This window comes from Crocodylus siamensis, chromosome 6, assembly GCF_052110815.1.
Source record: "Crocodylus siamensis isolate JL-2025a chromosome 6, ASM5211081v1, whole genome shotgun sequence".
NCBI classification, from domain to species: domain Eukaryota; kingdom Metazoa; phylum Chordata; order Crocodylia; family Crocodylidae; genus Crocodylus; species Crocodylus siamensis.
This window is the reverse complement of record NC_143400.1, coordinates 46,472,890-46,493,296: the sequence shown is the minus strand read 5'-3', so window position 1 is coordinate 46,493,296 and position 20,407 is coordinate 46,472,890. Positions and strand designations below refer to the sequence as shown.

Sequence of the window (20,407 nt, the reverse complement as noted above, 5' to 3'; positions counted from 1 at the left end):
CTAAATTGCGATTTCCAGTGGAGTTTAATCATGTAAGTGCCCAGCACCTTAACTTCTTTTGGCATCTTTAAAAATGCCAACTTTGCTCTCCTTTGCTTGTAAATGAACAGTTTTGTTAGACACCCAAGAACCCTTAACATATCCATCACTTTTTATTCAATCAGTTTTAATTTGTCACCGGGATGCTTATTTGTTTGTTTTAACAACTACAGATAAAGTGCCTGAAATCAAGCTGGGATGGAGAACAGAACTGGCATCAAGGAGTTCATCCTTCTAGGCTTCCCTTACAGACTGGAGTTCCAAGTCTTGCTCTTCCTGGTCTTTCTGGTCACCTATACACTGACAATAGCTGAGAATGTGCTCATCATTTTTGTGGTGAAGAAGAACTGTCATCTCCATAAGCCCATGTATTACTTCCTCTGTAATCTGTCCTTCCTGGAGATCTGGTATGTTTCGGTCACCATGCCCAAGCTTCTAGTTAGCTTGTGGTCACAGAACAAGAGAATTTCCTTCCCAAGCTGCATGACCCAGCTCTACTTTTTCATTTCTCTCATATGCACTGAGTGCTTCCTCCTGGCTGTTATGGCCTATGACCGCTACTTGGCCATCTGCCACCCACTGAGATACCCAGCTATCATGACCCATCGCCTGTGCTTGCAACTAGCAGCTTCCTCCTGGGTTGGTGGCTTCTCCATCTCTGTGATCAAGGTGTTCTTCATCTCACGTCTGTCATTCTGTGGCCCCTGGGTCATCAATCATTTCTTCTGTGACATCTCCCCAGTGTTGAATCTCTCCTGCACTGACATGTCGCTGGCAGAGATGGTGGACTTTGCACTAGCGATGGTCATCTTACCAGTTTCACTCTTTGTCACTGTCTTCTCATATCTCTGTATCATCACTGCCATCTTGCGAATCCCCACTGCTCAGGGGAGGCAGAAAGCCTTCTCTACCTGCACCTCCCACCTCACAGTAGTTCTCATCTTCTTCTCAGCCACTATCTTCATTTATGCTCGGCCTGGAATGATCTACCCTTTCAATCTCAACAAGGTGGTTTCCATCTTTTATTCTGTAGTAACTCCAGCACTGAATCCTCTGATCTATTGTCTGAGGAACCAGGAGGTAAAAAATATCCTGAGGAAAACCTTAGGCTGGAACTTTTACCTGTCCCACAGGAGAAGCATGTAGACTAGGACTCTCAGAGAAGCAAGAGGAAGGCTACGACAAACTATAGTTTTATTGTAATATTTCTGATTTAAATGTGTTTATGTTATAATAATGTTGTGTGCCTCTGTTTCCCTGATGAGCTTGTACACGGGGAATGAAAAGTTTTATGATTTTTGAAACCAGAGTTGTGGGGATTTGCCTAAGTGATCCATCAGAGACTAAATAAGCTATCAAGCGACAAGGCACCACCATGCTCAACTATTGCATTAATTATAAAATTATATTATGGTTATTCATGCATGCATTTTCCAGTTTATCTTAAAAAATGTGTTTCCAATCATGTTATTTTTGATGCATTCTAATAAATATATCATTTTTCTTTAATGGGGTTTTGCTTAAATTCAGAAAAGTCATGGAGGAATACCTCAAGTCTAAAAAGGATGAGAACTACTGGCTAGGCAATGTGGACTCGATGATCTCCCGAGGTCCCTTCCAGCCCTAATGTCTATGAAAGTCTATGAAATCTATGATTCTGTTTTAGCCAATCAAGTTTGTTTTGTTTAAGAAATGCTTACTGCACGTTACTTTGGGTGCACTCCATACCCCTTGATGACGTAAGTCCCTCCCAGGAAGGTAAGTCAGAAGATAGCTCTCTGAGGAGGCCACATATAACTAGGGTGGTAATCCCAACAAGGGTCAAAGGGAGCAGGAGGGCACATAAACCCCCATGGCTCACTAAGAGCATCCGGGAATGTCTCCTTGCTAAAAGGGAGGCATATACCCAATGGAGAGATGGGGTCATCACCAAGAAGGACTATGTTACAGTCGCCCGAGGATGTAGGGGGGCAGTCAGGAGGGCCAAGGCAGAGTTGGAGATAGGACTAGCTTCCCGGATTAAGGACAATAAGAAGTCCTTCTTCAAATACATAGGGGGTAAAAAGAGGGTCCCGGGTAATGTGGGGCCCCTGCAGGACACGATGGGCAACTTAGTCATCACGCCAGATGACAAAGCTAACATATTTAACGATTTCTTTGCCTCTGTCTTCCTAAGTAGGGACCAGTTCAGCCACCTCCCTGCTGGGCCCCCCTCGGGCCCCGAGAGAGACACGCCTGGGCCAGGGGTTAGCGAGGAGTTAGTTAGGGTACTTCTGGAGAGGCTGGACGTGTTCAAGTCCGCTGGTCCGGACGATCTTCACCCTAGGGTTCTACAGGAACTGGCCGAGGTCATTGCGGGACCCCTGGCGCGGCTCTATGAGCACTCGTGGTGCTCTGGCGAGGTGCCGGAGGACTGGAAGAGGGCCAATGTGGTCCCTATCTTCAAAAAGGGAAAAAAAGAGGACCCGGGAAATTACAGGCCAGTTAGTCTTACCTCAATCCCGGGTAAGCTCTTTGAAAAAATTATCCTGGCACACATCCAGGAGGGCCTTGCGGGGGAATGCATGCTCAGGGGCAACCAACATGGGTTCATCAGTGGCAGATCTTGTCAGACCAACCTGGTGGCCTTTTACGATCAGGTCACCAAATCATTAGACGCAGGGGTTGCTGTGGATGTAGTCTTTCTGGACTTCCGGAAGGCTTTCGACACTGTCTCTCACCCTGTCCTCATCAAAAAGCTGGGAGACTGTGGTGTCGATGCCCACACGGTCAAATGGGTCGCCAACTGGTTGGAGGGCCGCACCCAGAGGGTGGTAGTGGATGGGTTCTTCTCGACCTGGAAGGATGTGGGCAGTGGGGTTCCGCAGGGCTTGGTCCTCGGGCCCGCACTGTTCAACATCTTCATCAGTGACTTGGATGACAGGGTAGAAAGCACCCTGTTCAAGTTTGCTGATGACACTAAGATGTGGGGGGATGTGGGTGCACTAGAAGGGTGCAATAGGCTACAAGCTGACCTTGACAGGTTGCAACGGTGGGCGGATGAGAATAGGATGGGGTTTAACACTGATAAGTGCAAGGTGTTGCACATGGGGAGGAAGAACCGGCACCAGACTTACAGGTTGGGGAACTCCCCTCTTGCCAACACGGAGACGGAAAAGGATCTTGGAGTCGTCATTGACTCCACGATGAACATGGGCCGGCAGTGTGGGGAGGCAGTCAAGAAGGCCAACTGTACCCTGTCATGCATCCACAGATGCATCTCGAGCAGGTCCAGGGAGGTGATCCTCCCCCTCTATGCGGCACTGGTCAGGCCGCAGCTGGAGTACTGCGTCCAGTTCTGGGCGCCACACTTCAAGAGGGACGTGGACAATATGGAAAGAGTTCAGAGGAGGGCCACTCATATGATCAGGGGTCAGCAGGGCAGGCCTTATGAGGAGAGGCTACGGGACCTGAACCTGTTTAGCCTCCACAAGAGAAGGTTAAGGGGGGACCTTGTGGCCTGCTACAAACTGGTCAGGGGGGATCAGCAGGTATTGGGGGAGTCCCTGTTCCCCCGTGCGCTGCCAGGAGTGACCAGGAATAACGGTCACAAACTGGCGGAGGGTAAGTTTAGATTAGATATTAGGAGGCGCTACTTCACAGTCAGGGTGGCTAGGGCCTGGAACCGGCTTCCAGGGGAAGTGGTGCAGGCTCCTAGCCTGGGGATTTTTAAAAGGAAGTTAGATGAGCACCTTGCCGGGGTCATCTGACCCCGGTGCTCTTTCCTGCTAAGGCAGGGGGTCGGACTAGATGATCTACCTAGGTCCCTTCCGACTCTAGCTACTATGAAACTATAAACTATGAAACTATAGGGTGGAAGATTAGAGACCTAAGAATCAGGTCTCAGAGACCAAGAAGCCATTGGCTCTAGAAGCTACATTTCAGCTAGTTTCAGGGAGTCTTCCTAGAAATCCTTTAAAAGTGGGGGTGAGGGGGCCAGGGCCCAATCAAGAGTTCCCCTGGGGAATCCATGCTCAGGTTAGACTCCTAAATACTGGGTTCAGCTTGTGGATTGGTCACTGTCTCCTTTGTGTGGCCTTGAACACATTACTTTATCTATCCTGTACATTAGTGCTGCCTTTCTATACAACGGAAATAATATTTCCTGTCTACAGGAGTGTTGTGAGGACTCAACCTGTTACTGTTATGAAGTGCCCTGATAATGTCATAATGAGAGGCATAGGAGGACTTCAGTGGTGGAATAATTCCTGACAAATTTCAGCAGTGGTTTGAGTGCCTAAGTCTGTTAAGGTCTTCAGAAAATCATGGTCAGTAGGCTAAGAATTGTCACCACCACTTACAGAGTTGGACTGAAATTAGAAATTGCTAGGAACTGGTAATACAATGCATTGGGGTGACCCATAGCACATTGATTCCAAAAGCTATAGCCACCAATATAGCTGGAGAGGATGGTCTCTTGGCTGGGACTCCATAGAGCTGGTTCACTTACTGGCCTTACCACCACCTTTCTGTGAGGCCATGGGGAAGTCCCTCAGCACTTTTGTCCCTGACCAGTGAAGCTGGATGGTAATTCTTTCTTGTGATAGATGTCTTCAGATTTTTAGTGGTGTTAAAGCCCATATTCCACTGAAATTCAGTGACAGCTGGGCATTTAATTCTTTTAGTAATCTGAATATCCCAAGCTTAGAATACATCACTGCTAGGACCTGGCTGGTCAGGCCTGGGGGCCAATTGGGGAACCAAAGATAGGGGACTGAGGTAAAAAAAAAAAAAAAAAAAATGAAGCCAGAAAAGGGAAGCAGAATAAGAAGTGAGCAAAATTCACAAGTGAGCTAACTCAGAGAACCAGGAAGTCAAGGGGCAATAAAGTTAGCAGAGTGTGGTCTTGAATGAGGAAGAGACTTATTGCCCAGATGCTTCCTGTCCCTCTCTCTGGTTTTATAAAAAAGAAATTGTTTTTTTTGGTGATATCAGCCATCCACTCATATTATAGATTTTTCCCCCTGATAAAAAGAAAGCAGTGGGAAATGTGTGGGGACATTATTACAGAAAACACGGTTGTAAAGAGAACAATGATTGATGGCTATCCAGGTCCAGTGGAATTAGGGCACAAAAAACTAAAACAAAAAGAAAAAGGAAATCTACTTAACTATAATGATACTTAAACTAAACAAGCTGCCTATAGAGATTCTCAATAAAGTTTTGCAGGAACAAGTGAGACAAATATCTGCCAGGGAGCAGCCAGGTCTATTTGATTGTAACTCAGTGCATTGTAGGTTGACTAACATGACCTCCTGTAATCCCTTTCAGTGATGCATGTTTATTCCTCATTTCAACCCCAAAAAATACTTAACATGTTCTAGTAGGCCTGACTATTGTGTGCATTTATTACAGCTCCATCTAGGCCCTGCCTGCATCTTCTAAAAAGGAAAAGCAACAACAAAATAATAAGAAAATTTCCTTGTTGCCATCCCTCTGAGACCTTCTCTTAACCCACCACTTCCCTCACTGTTAATATATAGGACAGCAAATGGACTTTTGTCCCTGCACTTAAAAGACCCACCTGTAAAAAAAGAAGGAAAAAAAAAACACCCCACAGATCCACCAGCCTACACAGATATCCTGCTTATTTACCCCTTTTTAACAAAAATTGCAACTTTTTTTTTTCCCCCTCCACCAAAACACTCAAAGAGCTGCTGCTTATAAGCAAGCAGCCATACTTACGTAGGCAGCTGGAACCAGCTGGGGGTAGTTAAGCTGCTGACAGCCAGGCCCTCTAAGGTAACCAGTTACAGCTGGGAACAATTTATACTGCCTGCTGCTTTGGCTCTTGATTGTTTGTCATCTAAAACACTCCAAGAAGCAGAAGCAGCCAGACCACCTAGATATTTGCACTCCTGGCTTCTCCCCCAGCATGCCCATCTAGATGCCAGGCTCCTAGGATACTGCAATTCAAGTCACCAACACTTCCACCCCTAGTTCTTCCCAAGCACACCAAGTAACACCCCAAATCCTATAAGGCATTCCTGGGAGAGGTTATCCCCACAGTTACCTTACAGACACACTGAACCAGACCCCAGAAATCCTCATCCATTCCCATTAACTCTATCTTCCCCACAGTTATGTCCAACCATCTCTCAAAAACCCCTCTCAGATATTCCCACCCAGTTTGCCCATCCCCCTGTGACACAGGCTAATGCCTCCTAGACACATGGAGTGTACAGGAAGCATGATATCCCTGAGACTCTAGGTATAGCTAGCAGGAACTTTCAGGTAGCAAGAGAGGAGCAGACCAGCCACAAGACCATTGCAAGGGTATCAGCAAAACTGGTACCTCTTACTTTAAATAGATGTATATACTTTTCTGTATGTGATAAAGAGTTCTACATTACAACCCTCAAGATACTACAGCCCCCAGATCTCTTGCAGTCATTCCCAGCCAAATTTTGGAACCCCTAACTACTTCCATTCAGTCTCACTCAGACACATCCTCAGCTTCTCTACAGTCACAAAGCAAAGCTTCAGATCCTGTTGCCCATCCCCACCCTAGCATCTCCCTTCCCATCTTCCCTACACACACAGCCAACAAAACCCCAAATCCCTTCAGCCACTCCTACAAATATACACATATACATATCCAAATATATGTATTGCTAGTAATTTCTGTCTCCTTACTCCAATCCAAACACACCCAGAAAATGTGCAGAGTCCTTCAGCTACTCTCACAGGCAAAGCACTCAGATAGTCCCTAACCAGGTTTTCTCATCTGTATACCCAGCAAGACCTTAGAGGTCCTTGGTCACTTCCACCTAGAGAAGCTACATGCCAGCTTCTCTACAAGCACACTGAGGACAATTCCTTCATCTGAGCACCAAGATGCTCCAACTCCAGCTCCATCACAAACTTAGTCACAGAGGCTCAACACCTCAGACTTCCAATATAACTCCCAAACAGATAAACCTTCTGGCATGCGAAGGCAGACTCCAAACATCTTCACAGGCCTGCCTCACCAGATCTCAACCTCCTTCAGCCACTCTGATACAGATCTTCAAGAAATGCCCATGCTCCATTTCCACAGAGGCAAGTACAGCCAGCTATCAAGCCCTTCAGACACTCCAACCTAGAAACCCACACCTCAGATTCCCAGTTCGAGATACCCAACACACTTCACCAAAGTACACTTAGTCCAAGCTTCCTTTCAGATTCCCCTTCCCCCCCACTAAACACCCATTGTACTCCACTCTGATCCCATGAGCCACCAGGGACTTCAGCTGGTGGCTTCTCCATGGAGTATCTTCATGGGTATGACTCTGGCTTGCTTCACAGACAACCCCAATACCTGAACTTTCTGCCAGCAGAGGAATGCCCTGGCAGAAGCCTACCTTGTGTGTGCCAGGCTGCAGCCCCTTCACTGCCTCCTCAGAAACCTCCAGCTGAGGTTCTGGCGCACTTATTGGTGCACCCTATTCACTCCCTATTCATGGCCTCACCAAATCCTCCTCATCAACCTCTTCCAGGCTCTAACTGAGATCACCATTTTCTAACCAAGAAGGAGGCTCTGGCTGTGGTAACCCCAGTGACTGTGGGGTCATCTTCCTGTCCCTCATCAGCAGGGATCCAGGTTTTCCGTTTCCCAGAAAAAATGGAGTAAACAGCAGATTTTACCTTTTACCAGAGACAAACCTGGTAGGCTCGTTTTACTGGAGAAAACCATGGATTTTGCAGTTTTGCAATGAGCTCCCTGCAGCCTGTCAGAGTTCCAGCATTATGCACATGGCCCTAGGCAGCCTGGAGAATAGCTCCTACCAGTAGGTGTGGGGGAGAGGGGGGATTGAGGCCCTGGTAAGGAGGGAGCTGGGTAGGGCTGGGGCTAGGTCTGGGGCTGCTGCTCAGCCCAGCAGTGCATGGGGCTTGCAGCCTGGGACCACACAAGGTAGGTTTGTGTCAGGGCATCCCTCTGTTAGCAGAAAGGTCAAGTACTGGGGTTGTCTGTGAAGCAAGCCAGAGTCATATCCATGAAGATACTCCATGGAGAAGACACCATGGGGCTTGCAGCCTGCAGGGCCCCAGCAGGGAGCAGGATGAGGCCACAGGTGGCTGGGGCAGAGGAGTGGGACTGGCTTCTTGCCATGGCATGCACTACCATGGTAGTAGGGGGGACCTGCACCCCTCCAGATCTGTGTGCAGGCAGCTGCAGGCTCAGGCTCCCACCCCGCTGTCCTCCCCTGGGGGCCTCTGCAGCCTGATGGCTACAACCCAGCATAGCAGGAAACAGTTGATATATGTGGAGAAGCTGCCTGTCACTGCAAACTCTTCACTGCCCTGGTTATGTGCCACCTGTGTATGCGGCTGCAGTGGCATGCAGGAGGTGCATCTCCAGGGCAGCAAAGAGCTTGTATTGGCAGGCAGCTTATCTGCACAGCCCTGCTATTCCTTGCTGCTCTGGGTCATGCCTGCTGGGGTGTGGAAGCCCCCGGGGGAGGGCAGCAGGGCAGGACCCTGAGCCCACAGCCACCCTGTGCACAGGACCATGCAGCAGGGAGCCAGTCCGCTTTGCCCCCCTGCTGCTTGATGTCCTCCCTTGGAACCCTCATTATTAACTTATGACCACCACGCCCAGGCCTGGTTTTCTCTTTAGTTGTCCCAAAAATTCTGCTGTTACATACTTAATGGTTCCCTCTAACAGTGGGGAGGGCTATGGGCCTAGGCCCACAGTCCCCTGTGTGTAACCACACCGCACCTTGTCATGCATCCACAGATGCATCTCAAGCAGGTCCAAGGAGGTGATTCTCCCCCTCTATGCGTCACTGGTCAGGCCGCAGTTGGAGTACTGCATCCAGTTCTGGGCACCGCACTTCAAGAGGGATGTGGACAACATAGAGAGGGTCCAGAGGAGAGCTACTCGCATGATCAGGGTGCAGCAGGGCAGACCTTAATCAGGAGAGGCTAAGGGACCTGAACTTGTTCAGCCTCCACAAGAGAAGGCTGAGGGGGGATTTAGTGGCCTGTTGCAAACTAGTCAGAGGGGACCAGCAGGCACTCAGAAAGTCTCCATTGTTACCAGATTTGCCCGCTACTTTGGGGTGTGCTCACTTATTAGGGCTAGGGTCTTGGTAATTCTATCAATGTGCTGCTTGTGTTACTTGTGTTTCTATACGGAGCTGTACCTCTCCCTTCTGCAAGTCCTCACCCCCAATGGAGTTATCTTGCAGGACTCAGTACAGTGAGGCTGGGTTCCTTCAGTCCCCAAATCAGTCATACACACAAACACACACAGATTAACGTGACATACCTGACCTGGCCAGGTTGATCAGCATGGATGGGCCGACACCCTCATATGCCAAGAATCAGTTCATCAGAGCAACAATAACTGCAGTCAGATACAAACACACAGTTAAACAGAATACCTCTGAATCCGGGTGGGTGTCCAGATGACACCCTCATGGGCCAGCAGTCAGTTCATTAGGGCACGTCTGAGCCAAACTGGGTCAATCAGCCTGTACAAGCTGATCCCCTTGATGTAAAAATCGCGGTTCGTTTCTCGGGAGGCGAAAAAAAACCTTCAGCCACAGACACACTCTATTAGCAACACAAAAGGTATATATTTGCAAATAGGGTCAGAGAGAGAGACAAAAGATCAAACACTCTGCTGCCCCCGAGGGAAACTGCCCAGCTGGCTTTATCCCCTCTCTCCTGACCATGTGTGCAGAAGGAGGAACTTTTACAACTCATTTCCGATTCATACAAACATGTATGTGAATACGTCAAATCATACGTCGCATGTGTATTATAATTAACTACTTAAGTATGCGGGGCGGATAGGCTTATATGTATTAATTCATTACGCATGGGTAGAGAATATTTGAGGTTACAAGAGTTTGAATTTTTTCCTTGCTTCAAGGCTAGAACTGCAATTTACTCTTATCTGCATGAGAAAAGCTGAGGAGTATATGCTTTACTGTAACAAAGAGATAGTAACTTTGCAAAACAAAGAGGGAGTGATACCTTAATACAAAGAGCTCTCAGTAGCTCTCCCAGTTCTCTCACCAGGGAGGGCTGACAGCTGCATTGTTTTAACAAGACTTATTGATAATGCATTTTTAATAATATTTCTAACACCCTTATGTGTTTCAAACTCAGCACGTCCCAATCTTTTAGCCTCTTGATAAGCAGACCCCACAGTATTTCTGGCACACCCCAAAGTAGCGGGCAAATCTGGTAACAAAATTGGTGGAGAAGGCTGGCAGCACGTGACTCTAATCACGTGGTAATTGTTGGGTTGTTGCTGCAGAGTGGTAAACTGAGGCACCAATCTGAAAGCTTTACTTTCCTTTTTCTTCCCTCTTTTCTTTCTTTTCAGACCAAGCTCCTTCAGCAAGGTCCCTCTCTCAGAACCTTCTGTAACTTTTTAGTTAAGAACTGTGCTGGAATAACTTTAAGACAGTGCTATAGAGTTAAGAGTTGTGCTTTAGAACTAAGATTGTAGAGTAATCCTGTGTCAGTGTAAAATCTAAGTGATTGTGCAAAAGAGACTTTTTGATAGTGATCATTAGTGTGATAAGGGAAATGGAGATGTCTGGAAAAACCCCTTTAGCTGTTTGTTTGGGGCAGGAGAAACCCTGCAGGTTAGAGAGATGGGTAATGAAGAAGGTAAAATGTCCCTGGGAAAAAAAGTGCTTCAAGGGTGAGAATCCCCTGATTGAGGCAGGTTTGAGTTTTGAACAGTATTGCACCACTCTTAAGCCACATAATGGTGCAAAAGATGCAGCTGCTGCCTGGGCATTGTTTTATGCATGTTTGGAAATGATTGAAATGTTGAAGGGGAAGCAGGAATTGGAGCTTGAAAAAGAACAGTTACAACAGCATTTGCAAAATTGTGAGATAAGTGGGTGTGATTTTGTAGCAGAAAAGCTTAAACTGGTAACTTTGCTTAGAGATATACAGGAAGACAGAGACAAGGCCAGCAAGACTTTAGAGTTGTATAAGAAAGAATTAACACACACCAAAGTGTTGTTAGAAGAAGCCAGAGCTGCAACTCATATCCCACCCCATACTGGTGAACAAGTTAAGGGGCTGTGACTTGGATGACTGCACAGGCCGGTGGGTGGAGAACTGGCTGGAGGGTTGCACCCAGAGAGTCATGGTGGATGGGTCGGTTTCGACCTGGAAGAGTGTGGGCAGTGGGGTCCCGCAGGGCTCGGTCCTTGGACCGATACTCTTTAATGTCTTCATCAGCGACTTGGATGAGGGAGTGAAATGTACTCTGTCCAAGTTTGCAGATGACACTAATCTATGGGGCGAAGTGGACACGCCGGAGGGCAGGGAGCAGCTGCAAGCAGACCTGGACAGGTTAGACAAGTGGGCAGAAAACAACAGAATGCAGTTCAACAAGGAGAAATGCAAAGTGCTGCATCTAGGGAGGAAAAATGTCCAGCACACCTACAGCCTAGGAAATGACCTGCTGGGTGGCACGGAAGTGGAAAGGGATCTTGGAGTCCTAGTGGACTCCAAGATGAACATGAGTCGGCAGTGTGACGAAACCATCAGAAAAGCCAATGGCACTTTATCGTGCATCAGCAGATGCATGACAAATAAGTCCAAGGAGGTGATACTTCCCCTCTATCGGGCGCTGGTCAGACCGCAGCTGGAGTACTGCGTGCAATTCTGGGCGCCGCACTTCACGAAGGATGCGGATAATCTGGAGAGGGTCCAGAGAAGGGCCACTCGTATGGTTAAGGGCCTGCAGGCCAAGCCCTACGAGGAGAGACTAGAGAAACTGGACCTTTTCAGCCTCCGCAAGAGAAGGTTGAGAAGCGACCTGGTGGCTGCCTATAAGTTCATCAGGGGGGCACAGAAGGGAATTGGTGAGTATTTATTCACCAAGGCCCCCCCGGGGCTTACAAGAAATAATGGCCACAAGCTAGAAGAGAGCAGATTTAGATTGGATATTAGGAGGAACTTCTTCACAGTTCGAGTGGCCAAGGTCTGGAACGGGCTCCCAAGGGAGGTGGTGCTCTCCCCTACCCTGGGGGTCTTCAAGCGAAGGCTAGATGTGTATCTAGCTGGGGTAATGTAGGCCCAGCACTCTTTCCTGCTTATGCAGGGGGTCGGACTCGATGATCTATTGAGGTCCCTTCCGACCCTAGCATCTATGAATCTATGAACTCATTTCCAGGCAGAGGAAAACAAGGCAGCAAAGACAGCAGCAAGTCACCAGAAGTGTGAGGCAGAGATCAGTAAATTGCATGCCCAACTTAGTGCTCATAAGGGGGTGATAGCAGCTGTAAGGTTGAGAAAGGATTGTGATTTTGAGTCCCATGAGAAAGTAGAGATGCTCCCTGATGCAGTCCCCAAAAGCCCATTCAACCCCAATTGGCCCCATGTTCATAATGTTGCCCCTGTTACCACAAAGGAGGTTAAACGCCTAGTTGCAGGAGGTTATCTGCCCACAACGGAGATAGTCACTGACATAGTGAGATGGTCTCCCAGTCAGGCCAAGGCTACTGCTGAGAGACTGGGGCCACTGAACTGAGACACTGCTATTGCATGGGTGGCTCGTGTTTGGCAAATGTACCCCTCTGCTGATGGCATAGACTTAACTCAGTTAGCTCAGTTATGTGCCTCTCCTTGTGATGCAGATGCTCTAGACATAGGCATAGGGTCTTGGGAGCGAACTGCTCCTGGACCCCGGAAATGGATGATAAGTGCTCTTAAAATATTACTGCCTGCTTCTTCCCTTAAGAAATTGTACATACTGGAAGAACAGAAGCCAGGAGAAGCCCCAGAATCTTACCTGATCCGAAAGAAAATGCTAGCAGCTCCCTCTGATTCATTATCCCAGACAGAAGAGAATGGAGTTATCACTCACCAGTATCAGGGACCTGAATTAATACAGAGCACCTATGCAGGGTTAAATTCCCAGACAAAAATGACCACAGGGGTTGTGGATTTAGAACACATAACCTGGAATGAACTAGTGGCAAAAATCAAACAGGCAGGAGATCTGCTGCGAGAGACTGGTGTCTTAAAGAGACAAGCAGGCAAAAAGATTACATCAGAGCCTGTGCAGGCTATCACCTTTGCAAATAATGGTCCTCACTCTGCCAGTCGCCCTCCCAATTCTAATTCCCTTTTGCCTCACAACCCTGGGCAAGGACAACCCAAGGAATCCCTTAGAAGAATGATTTGGAAAGAGCTAGTAAATTTAGGGGAGGATATGGGAAAATACGATCGCCAGCCCATTAGTGTCCTGATTAATGCTTTGTCTCAAGCCGTACGGAGAGCAGAGCTAAAGCAGGGAGCACCCCCTCAGCCCACTGCTCCAGTACAGCGTGCATCCCATGCACCCACTCCCTGTCAGCGCCAGACCCCTGCCTCCTCTCCTGAGAGGAGTCTCCAGAGGGAGTCTGCTGATCAATAGGTGTGCTCGGTTCTCCTTGGGCCTCCCCAGCTGGTCACAAGACTTCAGTGTGACATATGGGGGAGACCCACTGTGAGGGCTACTGTGGGGAACCCAGGGATGTTAGCCCAATTGCTAGTGGATACTGGATCTTCTGTAAATATTCTAAGTCCCCAGTGGATCTCTGGAGGGAGACCCACCACGAAACATGTTCAGCTCAGTGGATATGGGGGAGAAATTCAGGAAGCTCCTGTCTGGCAGGATGTTCCCTTGCAAGTTGACAGATTGCAAGGAAAAGTAGAGTGCTGTGCTCATGAGGAAAATGAGAAGGGAATCTTAGGAGTTCCTTTCCTCCAGGCATTTCAACTAACTGTAGATCTAGCTAATGGGGTGTTCTGGAAGTTAAAAGGAGGACCTATGAACTATGAAACAGGAATTTACAATATCCCCCAATACAAATTCTCACTTTAGCAACTGGAAGCTTTGCCAAGTCTATCCAGCATGTGCATGTGCATCAAGTATTGGCACTACAAGTATGGTACTCTCTTCTGTATAACTCTCAGATAACCAGAATTTTTAGATAACCGGCACCCTCTCCTTACCCCACTCATGCCAGAAAACAAAGCTTTTACTCTGTGTGTGCGCGTGTGTGTGCATATGTATGTGAATTATATATATATATTTAAAGAAGCTAAGTTTTTTCACATTCCTGAAGCAGGGGCTTTAAGAACACCAAAAATCGTGAGCTGGCAATACTGAGAATATTACTTAGCACCCTCAAGATTTCCAGTCCCTTACAAAATGCCTGCTAGATCGGGGCCTCAGTCCTCAGATGAGGGCTCACATGAGCTGCTACCATCTAAGTGAATACAGTATAACTTCATAAATCCAGATGTAAAAAATCCAGAATTCTTGGAAATCTGGCACTTTTTAAAAATACACTACACTGGGGAGTAGCAGCGGCCAGTCCTGGAGCAGTGGAGGGGGAAGCTTGCACTCAACGGCTGCCAGTGCCTCTGCCATTCACCACTCCATGCCAATGCTGTACATTCAGTTGCTGCTCCAGGACCGGCCGCTGCTACCCACTTCCTCTTTCCCATTATGCAACCGATTGCCGCTCCAGTTTAAAAAATCCAGAATTTTCAAATTTCTGGCAGGTGCTCAGTCCCGAGCATCCAGATTCATGAGGTTATACTGTAATAATAAAAATAGAATTAATTATTACATAGTTCATCCTGCCACAATTTCTTGTTCAATTCCTGTTAAACTCCTTGCCAGAGGAAACTCAGCTACTGGCTCTTTTGCAGACTCTATCTTCTCCCACCTCCCTCTCTAGGGCTTTAATTGCAGATGTGTAAATTGAAAATGTTGCAAATAATTGCATTTCACTCAAATTCCAGGAAAGGCACAAAGGGATTGTGGTTTGTTGCTTAATTCAATTAAGAGTTCTCCAGCCTAAAGGAGACCCACATTAAGTGGGTGATTGGATCTGAAATGCCCAGCAAGGGGACTATCAATCACTGAGGTTAGAACCCCATCAAAGGTGCACAAGTTAACATTGCTGAGTCTATCTAATGATCATCCAAAGAGCAGGCAGGGCTACATTGCTTCCTTATCTCAGCTTCTTTCTTTAATTGGAGGCAGGACAAACAAGGTTCTAAAAAGTCCCTAGGGAGTTGCAGAGAGGCAGAAGCCAACGTTAACATGCCTTTACAGCAAGAAAAGTGTTAGCATCATTACATACATACCTAAAGAGGAAAAACAGTGGTTTGTGATTTTTTTTTCAAATACCGAGGGACAGATGAGTCAGTGTTCATAGAAACAATGATACTGGGGGGAGAGGCTGTGTCTTTTATTGGACCAAACGCATTGTTGAGCAAGTTTCAAGCACAAAATTCTCTTCAGGTCAGTATTTGTATAGTGTTATAATAATCTAGGCAAAAGCAAAGTGAATGCCCACTACACAAATCCAAGCCTTTTTGTTATTACATATTACTAAGTAATTAAGTTTACAAATAGTTTAATATCGTATTCTTATTATTACCTAGAAGTCAGGGAAGATCTGCTTCTTATAGATTAAACACCTCAGAAATGCATTTGCAAGTCTGGTGTTGATCTGTTCCTGTTTGCTATATAAAACACAGATAAGATGGTTCCTCTATTTCTGGGAAAGAATGAAGCAGAGCTGGTTAGAAAGGACTATGTGGTATGTAAAATAGAGTGGATTGACCACCTGGAGTCCCTTGGGCGTGATATTCATCCACTTGCATCTAATCAGAAAGAAGATTTCCCAGTGTACCTGAGCAAGCATTTTATGTACAGTGATTGTGTACAGTGATGAGCAGAGAGACGGAGTTAGTTGAATTAGTGTGAAGGCAGGCAGACGCAGGACAGTGCTGCACTCTATAGTGTAACTAATACAGATATGCATAAATTTTCCTCAGCGACAACTTAGTTCTATTATATTCTTGTACATAATAATATATTATTATATATAATACTATAATATAACTCTACGCATAGTCTATAAGATACAACTCTGCCCTGCCTTCTGTCTGACTTCAGACTAATACAGATAACTGCCTCTCCCTGCTCATGGATAGTATCATGCTCAGCTGAATGAAGGGGACTGGAATCCATCTCTCAGCTGCCCTTAGGGATTGTGATGGGAGAAGACAGTCCCTAAGGTATGTAGAGCCCAGGCTGTTTAGGGCACTGTAGGTGAAGACCAGCACCTTGAATTGTGCCTAGATGTTTATGGAAGCCAAACTCTGGACCACTGAAGAAATGTACTCCAGGTAACCCACCCCCATTGGAAGGTGAGCCTTCTTCAGTATGCACGTTTCGGTGTCCACACTATGGAATGAATGGCCAAAAATGATCAGGCATGTAGTTGGAAAACTGACAAAAGGAAATACAGTTCCTCCTGAACTATGATCCTATTCCAGCCTGCTCATAGACTTGAGAAAAACATTTATGAATCTGCTTTTATAACATATCTTCATCTTACTCTTAAGAACGCCAAAATGCAGAAAGGAGGAGGAGAATCTGCCCATATTCAGTATCCACAATAAACTGTATTCATAAACTTCACTATTCACAGACTTCTACAGCTTCAAGCAGGATGGAATAGGATCTCATTTAGGAGCGTAAGTGGACATGGGCACCTAGTAGGAACAATAGGATCTGGCTTTAGATGTCTAGAGAATTTTAAAGTCAGTCAGCAGGGAAGTCTACATTGAGTGCAAGCACCTTCAAGGTTAGGTAGCAGTTGAAAGGGGGTCATTTGGATGGTAGTTTTAGCATAGAGCATCTCAATTTTGCCCTTATCCTGATATAGATGTCTATATACTTTCCTGGATCAGGCTCTAAGCACCTGCATGGTTCTTCAGTCCAGTGACCAAAACAAGATACCATGGTCGCAAATGGAAATGAGCCAAACCACAGAGAAAATGAGGGACATCTTTTATTTTTAACTTTGAGATCAATAAGCTGTTGGAGGAACAGACCAGTATGTGGGCTGGAACCTATTTCAAAATAAAGACTGGTGTAATTGAGACCAGAGGTTTTTCTATTAAAGTTTCTATGCATTCTAGTTTTACAACAACTACTAGATTTGAAGCACAAAATAATTTAGAGAAGGCCTAAAGACTGTATTAGGCATGAGGACAGACTGTCTGATCATATTCTCTTTTGGGGTTAGATTGGTGATTGATTGATTTGTGATCCTAAGAGGAATATCTAAAGTGACCAATAACTGGAAGCTGACACTAAATAAAATTACACTAGAAACAGAGAGTGGAAGTGCACAGGAGTACAAGTACCAATACATAATAAGTGGAGGAGGAGAGGAAGATTTTCATCTTTTGTTAAGAAATCTCATTCTCAGCTCTGTTAGAGGTTCTAGAGTTTTGCATCCATCTCTGCAAAAAAAAACCCAAACCCAGCAATTTGCAAGCTTCTTGAGATGATATTTGACTTTGGTTTTTAATGGAACATGCCCCCCCCCTCAGTTTTCAAGGTCATTTTCATCAATTTCCATCTAAGATTGCCCAAGTTATTTTTCCCTCTCCCAAAAGAAAATGACTCAGGTTTCCTTTTTCCCTACCCTTCCCCTTAAAAGTAAAACTTCTCTCAAGAAATTCCCATTTTTCCAAACAGCTCTAATAATTCTATATACAGTCATATCTTGTGTGTACAGCCACCATGGGATGGGGTCAGCTGAACACTACACTTTGAAGAAGAAGCAGTAGATGGATTTATCCTTGTTTACCCTATGTCCCTTTGTGAGGGACATAGTTTGCTGACTGCTTTTCTCAGGGCTTCTTTGACCTCTCTGTTCCTAAGACTGTAGATAAGGGGGTTAACCAAGGGAGTGAGGACAGTATAAAAGACCGAGAACACTTTGTTCAGGTCCCCTACTGAGCTGTTTTTTGGTGACAGATAGACAAATGTGAGGGTGCCATAGAATACTGTCACCACAACGAGGTGAGATGAACAGGTGGAAAATGCCTTTTTCCTTCCACTGGTGGAAGGGATTCTCAAGATGGCAACTATGATGCAAATATAGGAGGTCATGGTTAACAGGAACGGGGAAATCTCTACAAAAAAGGACACAACAGAACTCACCAAAGTGATCACACTGGTGTCACTGCAGGAGCGCTCTAGTATTGGGGTGAGATCACAAAAGAAGTGGTCAATGACATTAGAGCCACAGAAAGTTAACTGTGCTGTAAAATACATTATGGTTGAAGCAAGCAGGATTCCTCCTATCCATGACCCAGCTGCTAGCCAGCGACAGACCCTGCCATTCATCAGTGTTGCATAGAGCAGGGGTTTGCATATTGCTAAATACCGATCATAAGACATCACAGCTAAGAGATAACATTCTATGGCTGCCAGACAATCAAATATATAGAACTGTACAATGCAGCCCTTAACTGAAATGGTCTTGTCCTCACTGAGGAAGCTGGCCAGCATCCTGGGCAGGATGGTGGAGATGTAGAAGGTCTCCAAGCAGGACAAGTTTCCCAGGAAGAAGTACATGGGAGTGTGAAGGTGCTGATCAGTAGCAACCAGAACAATGATGAGGACGTTCCCAGCTACTGTCACAATGTAGATCACTAGAAATAGCAGGAAGAGAAGTATGCGGTATTGCTGGACATTCCCAAATCCCAAGAGGATGAATTCTGTGATTAATGTTTGATTGTTCCCTTCTCCTTTCTCCATGAGGTGTGGCTCGTTTTCCTCTTTCAGTTTTCCCTGTAAAGTGTGTCTAGAGCAGATTAAAAAAAATAACCAATTTAACAGAGTTGGCAGCAAAGCTGAACAAGGTAGAAGATTAGCTGCCTGATTTTATCTGCCACATACTGGCTTCTCAGAGGCCATCAGGGTTGAACCTACCAAGGGAGCCTGAGCTGCCATGAAAGAGAGGTGAGAGACCTGAGCTCTTGATTACCACCTCTGTGCAGTAACATTAGGAGTGGTCATGAGATACACAGAGGGATGCTGGAAACTTAGTCATTGATGCTAAGTGGCCTCAATTCTTGTTATTTTTATTGCACTTATGTCACCATAATTCATAAAAGCCTTAGTTAGCAACTGGGACTGCATTGTACAAGGTGCTGTACAAGCAGGCAACAAACTGATAGCCTGGCTCTAAGATGAAATTTTCTGAATAGCACAAAAATAGATGGATACAGAGAAATGGGGAGTACAAATAAACTATGGGACACGAATGAGTGTGCCAGGCAGGGTATCTGCACAGGGTAGACAATACCAAGCAGAAGACTAGTACCAGCAGATCTATGCCTAACAAGGAAAAAACACTAATCTTGAGTACAGCAGGGAACTAACTGCCCAGAGCACAAAGGGAACACCCTAACCCACATAGACAAACACATACATGCCTGGCACTCTTATCTCCTCATTGAGTCACCCAGAGACCTGTGCTGTCTTAAAGTGGGCTCTTTAACCCAACCTGGTGGGTATGTGTGGGGGCGGGGATGTCTGTTGGGATGAGACTGCAACCCTACTGCAAGAGAGCAGCTCATGCTTTCTGAGATCTTTGAGCTCTGGAAAGTGGCAATGCAAAGACGGGCAACCAGGGGTTTGGTGTTCCAGGGGAGGACATTGCCTCCTTGTTTTTTGTCATGTGATGCATAGAGTGGCCACTTAAACACCAATTTTTAGGGGCCAAAAAAGCTGGCATGAGGGTAAACCCTCCTTGATACTTTACCCTTCCACCCAGCCCTATAGCACCCACTTTGTTTCTGTCAACTGCTGCCCCTGCATTGTGCAGTGCCGCCACCTCATCACCGATCTCCTCACTGCTGTTCTGCTCTTCCTCCTGCCAGAACCAGAGCTGGGACCTGCACTTCTACATGGAAGGAGCAGAGTGTGTGGAGGAATGGGGATGGAAGGGTTTGACAACCCCCTGGCTCCATTCCAATGCTCCTTCCCTCTTTGGCATTTCCAGGAGCTCATGCCCTGCTTGCCTAAATTCTACTGCACAGAGCAGTAATACTGGAAACTATATCAAGATGGGAAAGGGAAGTCAGATGGCAAAGCAAATGCCCAACCAAACTATAAGCCCATAGAACAGCCCAGGCTGTTCTGCCTCTGATTAGGGTAAGTTTTCCTCCCTCAGTTATAGTTGGGATTTGACACAGCAATGATAACACTTACTTTTAATGATCAACAGACAACAGCAACCTCTCCATCAAAGGTACCTTCATATGGGAAGCAGAATCTAGGTGCTCCCCTCAATGTCTCTTGAACCCCACTTTTCTTTTCAAACACCTACATGTTGCTGGGCTGGGCTGGGCTGGACTAGTCTTGCTTGATGGATATTGGTTTGACTCACACAGAGCATTAATGCCGCCTGTTATGGTCATCTTGGAGAGTTTTTATGGAAAAACTGGTATGGTGTCAGATCTCCCTGGGGACTGCTGATAATGATCACTTTTA

The 20,407-nt window shown here is 46.3% G+C and overlaps 2 protein-coding genes across 2 annotated transcripts; one reads left to right on the top strand and one right to left on the bottom strand.

Annotated features, from left to right (window-relative positions):
• Positions 1 to 237: 237 nt before the first annotated feature.
• Positions 238 to 1,185, top strand: LOC149862621 (olfactory receptor 6B1-like). Its single transcript, XM_090054014.1, has one exon. It carries the CDS (start codon positions 238 to 240, stop codon positions 1,183 to 1,185), a length of 948 nt encoding a protein of 315 aa, XP_089910140.1.
• Positions 1,186 to 17,707: 16,522 nt separating this feature from the next.
• On the bottom strand, positions 17,708 to 18,667 carry LOC149862620 (olfactory receptor 9G4-like). Its single transcript, XM_090054013.1, has one exon. The coding sequence runs from the start codon at positions 18,665 to 18,667 to the stop codon at positions 17,708 to 17,710; it is 960 nt and encodes a 319-aa protein (XP_089910139.1).
• Between the last annotated feature and the right edge of the window lie 1,740 nt (positions 18,668 to 20,407).

Coding starts and splice junctions, on each gene's coding strand:
- LOC149862621 (XM_090054014.1), top strand. CDS start 238: ATGGAGAACAGAACTGGCATCAAGGAGTTCATCCTTCTAGGCTTCCCT.
- LOC149862620 (XM_090054013.1), bottom strand. CDS start 18,667: ATGGAGAAAGGAGAAGGGAACAATCAAACATTAATCACAGAATTCATC.